Consider the following 12,105-nt stretch of genomic DNA (forward strand, 5'->3'; position numbering starts at 1 on the left):
CTAGATGTTCTTGCCATTGCCTTAGCACACACCCACATGCAATCTTTCATCCTTTACTTCTCTACCTCCCCAAACCGCCACCCTGAGTCATTGTTACTTTGCAGCTAGAAAGTTGCAACAGCCTTCTAACTGGCCCCCCCACACCTGCTCCCAACTGTCTTCCAAGCCATGCAGCCAGGGTAGCGTTTCAGAAATCCAAATTTGTTATCATTCCCCTTATGAAAATGGCTCCTCATTACTCTCAGGATAAAATCCAAATTCATTTGGTACCATTACCTGCCCTACTCCTTGCTCATCCCTCATGCCCCTCCCCCCCCCCGCCGCCCCCAACTCCTTCCCACCTCGTCTGGCACAAATGGTTCTTTCTGCTTAGTGCATTTCCCCTCTTACTCTTGCCCTGCACAACTCCTAACTGTCCTTGGTTTCTCAATCTAAATGCCAGCTTCGCAAGGATGATCCACCCTTACCCTCACCCTATGTCAGGACCCCATTCATTTTTCATAATCCTTACTTTCCCACCGCGCATCCCATGCTGCATAACTATATATTGATTTGATTAATATTATTGACACATAGTGATTATTTGATGACTCTCTTTCCTCCTCCACCCGCCGCCCCTACACTTCACCCCACTAGAATGGCAGGTTGGAGCAGTGTCTAAGCCACCCTCCACTCCACTTGCTTTTAGCAATGCATTTAACAGAGAGGAAGCGCTCAAGGAATGCGCTTAATTAGCTGATAAATGACTCATTCAATCCCCCATAACAACGCAGTGGAGTAAGCATTTCATCAGACCTAGGGAAGCTGGGTGAGAACCGGGGTAGGCAAGTTGCCCGAGGTATAGTGAAAGCGGAGGCATCAGGTCCTGCCCCACGTCTGGTCTTAAATTCTGAACCTGGTTTTTCCGCTCCTGAACTTTGGCCGCTTGGTGAAAGAGCCAGGGAGGGGGCGGACTTTGAGCCACAGGAAGGTTTTCCCGATGACACGGGTGATCCACATGGGGCACTGGAATCAAGAGTTCACCCACGGAAAACTAAGGAACGCCCCCTCCACTCTCAAAGAGTGAGGATCACAATCTGCTGCATATGCATGAGGGGACCATGAAACCGTGATTCGGGACTACCCAAGATGCGCCTGATTGAAAATTCTTCGGGCTTGAAGACTTGAGAACCTCCAGAATTCCTCACACATACATAGAAAGTTTTCAAAGGCTCATATAAAGCGGATATTGAGGGAATATCGGGTGAGGACGACGCAGGTTTGGGTCTTTTGATCAGGCGTCTGCTGGAGGCAGCCCGATCCCAGGAGGGGTCCTCGGTCTGCTCCACTAGAAGACGAAGGGGGCGTCTCCCCGGCTTCCTGCGGCGTCGGCGGCGAGCTGAGGTGGAGGCAGGCTGCGGCAGCGAAGGCGACAGTGGCGGCGGCGCCATGGCAGGGCTCGCAGGTACCGTGGCGTCGGCCTCCTGGGGACGGGATAAGAGGCCCTCAGTGCGGCGGTGCCGCCATGTTGTCCCCTCGGGGTCACCTTAGGCGTCGCCCGGTCCCTTTCTGGGGTTTTCCTTCCGCGCACCCTGGGGGCCACCCCTGTCCGGTGTCACGTGATTGCCCTGTGTGGCCCCAGCCTGGGCCTTGGGGGTCCCTTTCCGGCCCGAGGGCGGGCCACCGGACCCCTGGGTCTCGGTCTGGCCTCCAAGGTCAGCGCTCGCCTGTCTGTTCCCAGGAAGGGACAGACAGAGCTGGGGAGCGCGGAGCTGAGGGGCGCGACTACCGCGTCTTCGGCCCGGGGCCCACGGCAGGGGTCCCGGGTTCTGAGAGTCCTGCCACTCTGTCCCCGCCACTTAAATCGCATTTTTTAAATCAGAAGGGGCGTGGGGGAGAGGGGAGAGAGGGGTCTTCCCCACACATACAGGCACCCGCTTTGGTGTCTGAGGTGATGAGGTAATAGGTTGACGCTCTGCCTTGAGTCGCGGGTGCCTCTCACTCCCTCGTAACTTTTCAGGTCTGGACACCCGTTCCCTTTTCTCCAGTGTATATGGGGAGTGGCCCTCAAGGGCAGCTGAAGGAACGGAATGCCTGGCACACCCGTGGCCTAGAAAGAAGAATGGGGGCTGGGGAACAGTTGCTTTTTCCTTCCCCCTTCCCCCGTCCCAACCTTCTGTAAATTCCTTCCAGGCCTCCGTGTTCCTTTTCAACGCTAAATGTTGGGACAGCCTGGGGTCTGTCCTGGGGAGGAAATGATCTTTCTGTTTATAGGTTCGGATCGTGTTTTATCCCTTTCAGGGAACTGGTGTGTTGGGAACAGCTTCTGTTTGCCCTGCCTGACACGGTCCAACCATCCCCTCAACCTTCTGGACGGCAACACCAAAGCCAGGACCAAAAAAAAAAAAAAAAAAAAAAAAAAAGTTCCAGCTTAAGTGCTAATGCCAAGTGTTAGATCTTGTCTATGTGTTTGTTTCAAATCCGACAGACTAATTAATGTCAAACAAATCTGTTACCAGATTCAGAGGCCTGGTCAGTTTCCAGTGACCAGATCAATTCCATAGCTGAAATTGGTCTTGTTAGAATTGCTGCCAGAAACAGCTTAACCTTTTATCTGTAACGTGTTGTTTCAGAGAGGAATCTGGAAGTCTGGGTTTGGCTGTCTTTTTTGTTGTTCTCTTATCTTCGAAACATATGCATTCCATCTCAAGCCTGTCACTGTGTGCTGTATACCAAGGATCATGCGTTGCCTGCCTCTTTGACTTCCTGTTCTGGGAATGCTCAGGAATCGGGATCCTGCCGGGGTACGGGCCCTGTGGGAGGGAGAAGGGGCGGAAGGGAGGGCGAACCAGATCCTTCTCAGAGAAGGTGGTGACCTGTCTCTGGGGCAAATAGAGGAAGCCAGAGGTCACCAGGGAAAAAGAGCGTGTTGCTAAACCAATGTTTTGTGTGGTGTGTGCACGCTTGTGCACATTTAAATCTCGGGGGGGGGGGGGGGAGTAAAACTAACTGCAAATTCAGAATTTCACTTTAGGATGCTGGCTCCTGAGTAGACACAGTTTGAAAATAGGGGATCTAGCACATGGCTCTCAGCAGACCTGCTCCCTCATCCAACCCAGGTGTAATGAGCTGTGGCTGTCCTGCATGAAGCTTGGGAAACCCTCCGCCCCCTCAGTCACAACCCAGATGCTCCACGGATAGAGATGACACTGTCACATAGCACCCCACACCTCTGAAAGCCACGGTACCCAAACCCTCCTGGAGCTTAACCTGACTGGTTAGGCTGAGACACTAACATCTTCTTGGGGTATTAGTGCCAAGGATCGTGCCCGTTGGTGTCCTGCAAAGCCATTCCAATCCCCTCACAACTCATCTGCTGTATCCTTGGTCTCACAGGGGCAAAGCCTTGTGGTGGTGGCAGAAACAGTTTAGGAAGAAGGGAGGCCTGTGGACTAAGGGTCTTGCAATGAAATTCTAGTGATTTTCAACTTCTACCATTGCTCTCTATCAGAATAAAATGTTTTCATGGTATTGCTTCTGGAAAAATTTTTGTAAACAAGGTGTGTCTGGACCAGACTTCTAGGCACCACACAGGAATAGAAAGTGAACGCATTCCCTCTGTCTTCTCCAGTGGGTTGTGTTTGCTGCCAGAACATGAGGGTTTGGGGGGATGAGGGGTGAAAGTGGAAGAGTAGACATTGCACACTCAAGCCTACCCATGTGGATGCAGGCCACCAGGACAGCCCTTGCCTGGAAGTCTGTCATCTCACCATGCCACACGGAGGGACGGATGGAGCAGCCCCACAGGTGGGCTTTGCCAAGATTATCTAGAAAGCCCCCGGGCTGCCAGCAGCCTCCTGGCTTTTAAAGGGGGCACAGGAGGCTAAGGGGAGAATGCTGTGTCCAGAGCAGCCAGACCCTTGCATGCCTGTCTACCTGAACCTGGCTGCCTTATAACTGGGCTGAGGTTAGAGCATCTGGGACAGTGGGGCTGTGGGCACACCCCTCGAAGGCTCTGAGGGGAGGCAGCCTTCATTGAAAACACATGGGGAAATGTTCATGGTTCTGTGGGTTTAGTGTGGAAGACCACAGAAACTCCCAGTCGAGGCCTGCCAAGGTACAGCTTCGGAAGGGAGGTGTGGGCATTGCCTGCTGATGAGTCACCCCGGGGCAAGAGGAGACCTGTCTCACCTTCAGGCTATAGTACAAGCAGGAGCCACCCAGCCTAAGGAAGATGGAGTCTCTCATTATACATCCCTACCCCAATCCTGATGAGTCCTGATTGGCACTTTGGTGACAGAATGTTTCTAGAATCCTGGAGTTCACTGGGATCTTAGCAGCCCTTTTACAGAGGGGAGCTAAAGGTGAGGGGTAGGAGGTAACCTGGCCAGCTTCCCTGGGCTGATTGATGATAAAGCCCAATACCGGAACTGAGGTCTGCCCCCTCCACCCACATAACTCTCTGATGCTGTACTGAAGCTATAGATGCCTCTAGAGGTGCTTGCAGTGGGTTTAGAAACAAGGGGGTGCTCAGAAGAGGGGAAACATTATCTGGCTCAGGGTGGGCAAGGTGCTTTGTACCCCAGAAGTGTTTGTGACAACTGTGACTAAGGGATTTGAGGAAGTGGCAGGGAGAGAGAGATTTATGGCCCTCCAGATTCTCCCTTGGTGTTGACCCAGGAACAGGTGTATAGTGACAGGGACACATGAAGCCAGAGACAAGGCTGAACAGGCGGCAGGGCCATTTGGTGAGGCAGTCAGCTGACCATGTGAAAGGAGTCCTGAGTCACCCAGGAGTGAAAGAGGGGAGAAAGAAGTGAGGAGCCAGCCAGCCCACCCACCCTGACATGACAGGGGAGAGCCCAGGGCCAGGGACCTGGTAAGCACCCCTAAAAATACAGAGGCTAATGCCTACAGAAGCGAAGAACCCACTCATGGAGAGATCTGGAGAGTAGTAGCGGGGCAGGGCAGAATGCCCTTGCAGTGGTCCTGGTAGAGGTTATACAGCCTAGAGGGATAAGCTGGGCAGGGGAGGCACCACACCATACCTCTTATCCCATACTCATTAAGCCAGTGCCTACCCTGCCAGTGCTCATTTCCTTGGGGCTCCTGGATGGAGATAAAATTTTGTGTTGTAAAGTCCTGATCGTCCCTTGGTCCTTAGCACCCCATCTTGAGGGCTACTCCCACCTGTTGCCTCCCATCTTTTCTGCTGATTACCTGCCACGGCCCCTTATTCCAGGACAGTGAAGGCACCCACCCCTCTGGGTAGGGGAGATGGTCCCCGATTCTGAGACCACAAACTGAGATGTAGACTTTTCTCTTTGGAGTGGGGGAAGTGGTCCTTTTTCTCAAAACAGTGTTAAATGAAGTTGGAACTGAGTGTGTGAGGGTCCCAGCTTATTCCCATTTTGTGGCCTCCCTCTCCCAAGTAGTGTGCCGCCGCCCCCCCCCCCCCCCAACTCAGTGGGTGCATCAGCCCGGTCTTAGGAGTATGTTTCGAAGCTGCAAAGGAGTCACAAGAGACAGCTGTTTGGTGCACCTCCACCACCCCGCAGGGTCCTAGGACACTGTGCGAGATGGGGGAGGTACTGGTTTTTTATTTTTTGTAGAGGTGGTCCCTGTCCTCCAGGAGCTTACAATCTAGCTGGGGAGACACAACTAATGCACACTTATACAATCAGTACAATTAGCGATTACCACAATATTGACCACAACTGCGTGAGACCAGGGAAAGCAAGATCAGTGAGGGGCTAGGGGCTCGGAGAAGGTGTTTTAGTAAAGATGGGATTCATTTACTGGTTGAATAAGTCCAAATTGAGTGACATTTCTTTGGGGTGGGCTTAGAAGGCAGTGAGGGGGGGGGGGAAGGGGAATCGAGGGAGCAAAGGCAGCAAGGCTGGAATGCACGTGTTGTAGGCAAGGGACAGTGAGAGGGCCCCACTCTATTTCTTAACCCTCTTCCCTCACTCTTGCCCTCCAGTCCCGCCACACAGGCACGCAGTTGGCGCCTTGTCTGCTGCATCGAGATTCAGGGCTTCCGCTGGTGATGATGGAATGTCCATTCTGCTGGCTGGTATGGTTGTCTGGATCTCTGTGGTGGGGCCTGCTGGCATGGCCATGGCTGCGGGGCTGGGTTGGCGCTGTCCCGACTTGGTCCAGATCAGAATGCATTGCCTGTGCCCAGATCTCGGGGGTCTGCTCCCCCCTCCTCCCTCTACCCCACCCAGTGGTCAGAGGGGCGCAAAGGGGTTTGGAAGGGATCTGGTATTGTCATCATTGTCGGTGCTGCTTCTCCGGGGGCCTACCGGCCCCTCACTGACCTTGGCAAATGCTCCTCTGGCGAGAGAGCACAGGGGACCCCCCATTCCTGCGCGGCACTGGCTCCCATGCTGGCCGAGAAGCACAGGAGCACCTGGTGACGCGGCCGCCCAGGGCTGGGGGTTGGGGCCTCAGTTGGGGGCTCGCTGCCGGCGCTCTCCCAACACCTGCCGCCCGGTCCTCGACACCGTGTACGCCAGCTTCTGCAGGGAGTACCTGAACACCTGCGGTGAGAGACCCAGGACCTGCCCTTAGAGGCAGGTACCCGCAGCGAGTCTGCAGCGCTGCCGTGCCCGCCCCCGCCCCCCCCCCCCTCCTGCCCCGCCTGCCTGTCGGACTTCGAGAGGCAGGCGCGGGCGCAGCTTGTCCACGAGTCAGGGCAGCTGGAGCTTTTACAACTGTGCTGAAGGCTGCATGGCAGCAAGCTGATTGGACCCACAACTTAGGTATACCTCACTTCTCGCAATGGGCTGTGTCCCTGGAGGATTCCGAAAAGCGAATCCTACCCAGTAAATGCAGCATTCCAGGAACACCTTAAAGGAAATATGCGATTCCTTTGGCAAAGGGATTCCTTTAGCAGGGAATTCTTCCTGCAAGGGGGTGCTTTTAGGGTAAACGATTTTATGGGCAAAGTGCTTTCTTCTGATTTATTAATTTTTACAAAGCACTTTGTCTCTATGATTTCTTTTTTAAATACAGTGAATTGTCTTTTATTGGGAGCGCTTTTTTTTCTCTTCCATTTCTCCTGCAAAGAACCTTTTCTAATTGTTTTCTTCAAAGCGCTTTTATCCGATTCATTTTTTCTGTTAGCTCCTTTGTCTAATTTTTTTCTGCAATGCGCTTTTTATCTAGTGCATTTTTTTTTCTGCCAAGTGCTTTTACCAGATTTATTTTTCCTGCAATGCGCATTTTCTCTAATTCATTTTTCCCGCGAATTACTTTTCTTTAATTCGTTGTGGGTTTTTTATGAAGTGCTTTTTATTTTTTCTCTGAGAAGTGCCTTTTTCTAACTTATTTCTCATCCCACCTTCGCAAGCGCTATATATGTTTTTAAAAGATAATTTCCCCGCAATGCGCAATTTTTTAAAACGGAAAATTCTGCTATGCGAGGGTAAAGTCTCTTCGCAAAACAGGAGTGCCCCGCCTCCCTCCTGGGGTCGAGTCTGGGTGTAGCGGGTTTTTCTTACCGCGTTGGTCGCTAAGAGCCTTGGCGATCGTCAGTGGCTGGCGCCCGCCGCGCCCCAACTCTTTGTTCCCGGCCGGGCGCGGGCGCACTGGGAAGGGTCTGCGCGTGGAGGAGGGCGCAAGGAACGGGCGGGGGCATGCGGTGCCGACCGCGGCACTCGGGCAGGCAGGGATCGCGGCAATACGGATAGGACGGGTCTGGGAGGCGGCAATTGCGACGTGGGCTTGCCGGTTAAGGGGGCGCGCATCCGGACCCCTCTCCCACCCGGAACCTGGGCACACTTACCTGCAGTAGCACGCGGAAAATGTACCAGCCGATGATGAGCAGCTCAGCTGAAGCTGCCGCCACTGCCGCCATGGTTCCAAGAGTGGTGGGTGAGTGGTTGAGAGCGAGCGCGGTTCGCCGAGGTCCGCCGGTCTCGGAGTCCGCTGTTGGGCGCACTGCCGCAGCCGCCGTGGCCGCGCCTTAAGTATCCGCCCGCCACCCAAGTGCGCATGCGCGCTTGGGGGTGTCCATGAGGAGGGGTGGCCGGGGGCGCTCCTCATTCGCCGGGAGAGGAAAAAATAATCCATCTGCTCTTTCCACACCGACCCCCGCCTCCTGAGTTCCATCTTAGCCCCTTTCCAGAAGATTCCGCTGTGCCGCTTTTGAATTTTAGTGTAAAATGGAGGGGAACTGCAACTCTTGAGAAGCGCAAAGGGTTAGGGTAGGGGATGCACGTCTTTGGTGTGGAACCCCCTCCTCTCTGAGCCGTGGCCTGCAAATTTAAGCCCAGTGTCCCGTGACGCGCCAGAACCCACCTTGGTCATGGGTGGGAAACCACGAAAACATAACTTAGAGATCATCTGCCCCGCAGAGCAAATAAAAGGTGCCCCTTCCTGGAGCCTTGGCTTCACAGGCCCCTGGTCAGTACTCTTCTAATATTTGATGTGCTGTAAGCCTACATTCTCGGCTTCACAAGAGTCCCTGAGCACATAACCTTTCCCTCATTCCTCGCGTCCCGCTTCGTACGGTCACTACCACGGTGACTATTGTAGGAAAGTGAGCCAGAGCATTGAGCTCTAGGCGCAAAAGTGGTAGTCCCCGGGTATCTACCTTGTGGGAGGGATGCAAGAGGGATTGGTGCCTTTGTGTGCGTGGAAGGAATGGGATGAGCTTACCGAGAAGTGGTCGGAAGGTGCTGTGGGATAGTTTTCTGCTGGACAGGTCTTTTCAGCCTCCCTCTTCTGCTCCCCTCCCCCCAGGCCCTGGTAGGTCTTAACACAGCCAAGGAGGCTCTTTGTACCCGTTGCGCTGGGCGGCTGCAGCCTGGAATGGGGTTTTGCTACCGCCACCAGAGGGTTGTGGCTGCTGCAGCTCCATTTCCAGGCACAGCGGGAAGACCTGAACGCGGTCTGGGAGCTCAGCCCCAGCGCACTGGTGGCCTGCCGCTCCAGAGCGCCTCTCCAGCAAGCTGCCTAGCACAGGGGCCAACTGGCATTTGCCCCTGTGTGGATAGAAAATTAATTTTGATTAAAAGCTCACAGAGGTCAGGTTCTATACGGTTGCCAGCAGCAGATGGAAAGTGTAAGTGATCCAAGCGAGGTCAATGTGGATGAAGTAGCATGGTGATTTTTTTTTTTCTTTTTTAATATGTTGACTTTCGAAGAAGTTGGCTGGTTTGGACAAAATGATGCTGGGCTGCCATCTTAAAACAAAATATTTGGTAGTGCCGTCGCTGCGGCTTCGCAGAGCATGCAAAGATCCATTGCCTGCAAACTCCAGCCGGCAGCATGCTGCTCTAGTTCTCCCCTGAGCACCTGCTATGATAGATACTAGATACAGAATCCTATTCTTATTACTTGGGGGTGCCCCACTGAGCCCATGGCCATCCATGGCAACCACAGGGCGGTATTGTGAGGTCTGGGCCCCTTGAGGACGGGCTGCAGCCCCAGGAGGCGATACATGATCTCTGCTGGGCAGGGCCCAGGCAAAGCCAGTCCACTGTGCCGGACCTGCCCGAAGAGCCCTCTGGCCCAACCCCGACAAGCCTAGGGGAGACACCCCAGGAGGCTTCCTGGACAGGTGATGTGGAGAGGAGTAGACTTCCATGGGTGGGCAGGGAGGAAAGGGCATTCACATTTGCTGTTGTTAACCATGATCCATTTTCCCAAATAAGTATACATTCTGTTCCTGTTTTTTTTTTTGTTTTTGTTTTTTTTTTTTTTTTGTCTGTCTGTCTGTCTGTCTGTTTTTTGTCTGTTTGTCTGTTGTGTTGACTTTTCTCTTCAGGATCCCTGCTGCCTTGGTGATCCCGGGCTGACAGCCAGAGAGCACAGCGGCTCAGCTCCTGGAGAGTGAGGGTTGAAGAAAGCGGAGGGCAGCTGCCTGCGCCCGCTGGCTCCCATTGGGTCGGTTCCTGCAGCGGTGCCCGGTGGCCTTGGTGAAGGCCCTGCCCGGCAGAGATCATGTATTGCCTCCAGTGGCTGCTGCCCGTCCTCCTCATCCCCAAGCCCCTCAACCCCGCCCTGTGGTTCAGCCACTCCATGTTCATGGGCTTCTACCTGCTCAGCTTCCTTCTGGAGCGGAAGCCTTGCACGATTTGTGCCTTGGTTTTCCTGGCAGCCCTGTTCCTCATCTGCTATAGCTGCTGGGGAAACTGTTTCCTGTACCACTGCTCTGATTCCCCGCTTCCGGAATCGGCGCATGACCCCGGCGTTGTGGGCACCTAACAGCCTGCCCTGTTAGCTTTCCAAGGAAGCAGAAGATGGGAGGGGAGGCATTGACATAGGTCATAAAGCATTGGAGTTTCAAATCCCGCAGCCCCGCGGGTGCCACATTCCTGACGGCGCCTTTTTTGGCCTGTGATGTTTTATCCTTATAATGTGAATAATGGCACTGACCGGTGCTTTTATTGTAGAGTCCTATAGTCGTGGGTGGTCTTGTGATTGTGTGTGTTCTGTCCCCATCTCGGTTCCTCCCCTTGCTCCCCAAGGCTGGCAGGATGGTCACCCCCCTCGCCTCATTCCTGCGAGGAGTCTGCACCCATCCTGGTCAACCGTCCCGGCATGACCTGGGCAGATAAAATGCCAGTCTCGTCACCTCTGTGACCCCTCCTTGTCAGGGTCTCTTCCCTTCCCAGAATGTTACCAACCCCTCAGTCCCTCTCCTGGTTTCCCTTTAGTTCTCTTCCGCCCCTTTCCTTTTTGGGGGAGCACCTGTCCAAGACAGGGCTCATTTTTGCACTTATCTCGAATTTAAAGAGATTGCTGACGCCCGAGAGCCTCGCTTTTTCATCCTTCTTTCCCCGGTCAGCAGGCTAGACAGAAACATGTCTTGACTGTTTGTTGTCCACAGATCTCCAGTATTTTCTCCGCTTCATTTTTAAGAAAGAAGTAACAGATGCTTGTTGCTCTTTCACCTGGGTTTCTGGGCTCATGCTTACCAGCCCAGCCTCGCTTTCTTTGCCCTTCCTCCTGCCTTTCTCAACTGTCCCGAGGAGGGGGGGCCTCATTGTGTCTCCTGTGCATGCTCTGCAGGATTGAGGTGTGGTGTGTCCACATAGATCTAGCAGTCCCCAGCTGAGTGAATGGAAGAGTACTTGCGTGTTTTTTTCATAACAGCCATGATCCCCTTGATAGGTGTTTGAATATATTTTGGTGTGCCGTGAGTGTGTGTGTGTATGTGCGTGTGTGCGTGTACAAATACATGTGTATATTCCTTTTAAAGAAGCTTTATCGAACGTGTTCTGATTTTGAGGTTTAGCAATAGCTAGCTATAGTAGGTGCCGCTGCAGTTTTTATTTAGCATGGGGATTGCAGGGTGACCAGCACGCTGGACTCCGAGGTGGTTCAGACAAGACAGAGAGGAGCAGTGGCCATCATCCTCGTGCCAGGAGCTCCTTCAGTCCTGCGCATATAGACTGTACATTACGAAGAATACACAGGAAGACTTTGTGACTGTCACTTGCTTTTTGCTTTTTCTGCGCTTCAGTAACAAGTGTTGGCGAACGAGACTTTCTCCTGGCCCCTGCCCACCGGGGACTAGCATGGTTGTCCGTCCAGTCTAAATCATCCATCCTTCTCTTGCCTGAGTGGGAAGGGCGGTGGGCCAGGCAGAGGACAGAACTGGAGGCAGTCCATCTAGGGAATGGGACCGTGAGGCCACACTTGTGGAACATTTGGACTGCCGTTCTGGAGCTTTTATTTCTGGTGTGTTCGTTGCACAGCTGTTTGAAATGTTTAATAAAGCTTTATAAACTTTACTTTGTGGTTTTATGTGGCTGCAGTCCATTTGGGTCGTGGTGTTGGATTTCTAAGTTGGTGGGGGACAGAGGGTAGCATGGAGGGGCTGAGTCCTTGGCGCCAGAGTACCTTAGCCCGAAAATTTGATCTGCTCTCTGGAGAGCAGATGGTGGGGTTGGGGGAGGGGGAGCAGGGGGCAGGCCAGGCGGTGAACAGGAGGGAGTCTCAAAGTTTTTAGAGATGAGACATTTGTGTTTCTCAGCTCCCATGGCTTCTCGCCTGAAACTGTTTCCCTCCGTAGGAGATTTGAGTAACCGATCCCTTGACAAACAACTTAGGACAGCTGGAGCTCTAATCATCAAGGATTTTTATGGTGCTGCTTTTGAAGTAAAAATA

General features: G+C 53.4%; 2 protein-coding genes across 4 annotated transcripts; one reads left to right on the forward strand and one right to left on the reverse strand.

The window, feature by feature from the left end:
• The first annotated feature begins 1,340 nt into the window (after window positions 1–1,340).
• BLCAP (BLCAP apoptosis inducing factor) lies at window positions 1,341–11,729 on the forward strand. The gene is made up of 2 exons (XM_047853661.1): window positions 1,341–1,444; window positions 9,758–11,729. The coding sequence occupies exon 2, from the start codon at window positions 9,934–9,936 to the stop codon at window positions 10,195–10,197; it is 264 nt and encodes an 87-aa protein (XP_047709617.1). The 5' UTR covers window positions 1,341–1,444; window positions 9,758–9,933; the 3' UTR covers window positions 10,198–11,729.
• Window positions 5,564–7,931, reverse strand: NNAT (neuronatin). 3 transcript variants are annotated; one of them, XM_047853664.1, is made up of 3 exons: window positions 7,772–7,931; window positions 6,758–6,833; window positions 5,564–6,524 (listed from the first exon to the last, which is right to left on the reverse strand). In XM_047853664.1, exons 1-3 carry the CDS (start codon window positions 7,841–7,843, stop codon window positions 6,295–6,297), a joined length of 378 nt encoding a protein of 125 aa, XP_047709620.1. In that variant the 5' UTR covers window positions 7,844–7,931; the 3' UTR covers window positions 5,564–6,294. The 3 variants fall into 3 exon arrangements, with proteins under 3 accessions (XP_047709620.1, XP_047709618.1, XP_047709619.1); XM_047853662.1 differs by having other exon boundaries at window positions 6,753–6,833; XM_047853663.1 differs by lacking the exon at window positions 6,758–6,833.
• Window positions 11,730–12,105: the final 376 nt, after the last annotated feature.

Source organism: Prionailurus viverrinus, chromosome A3 (assembly GCF_022837055.1).
Source record: "Prionailurus viverrinus isolate Anna chromosome A3, UM_Priviv_1.0, whole genome shotgun sequence".
NCBI classification, from domain to species: Eukaryota; Metazoa; Chordata; class Mammalia; order Carnivora; family Felidae; genus Prionailurus; species Prionailurus viverrinus.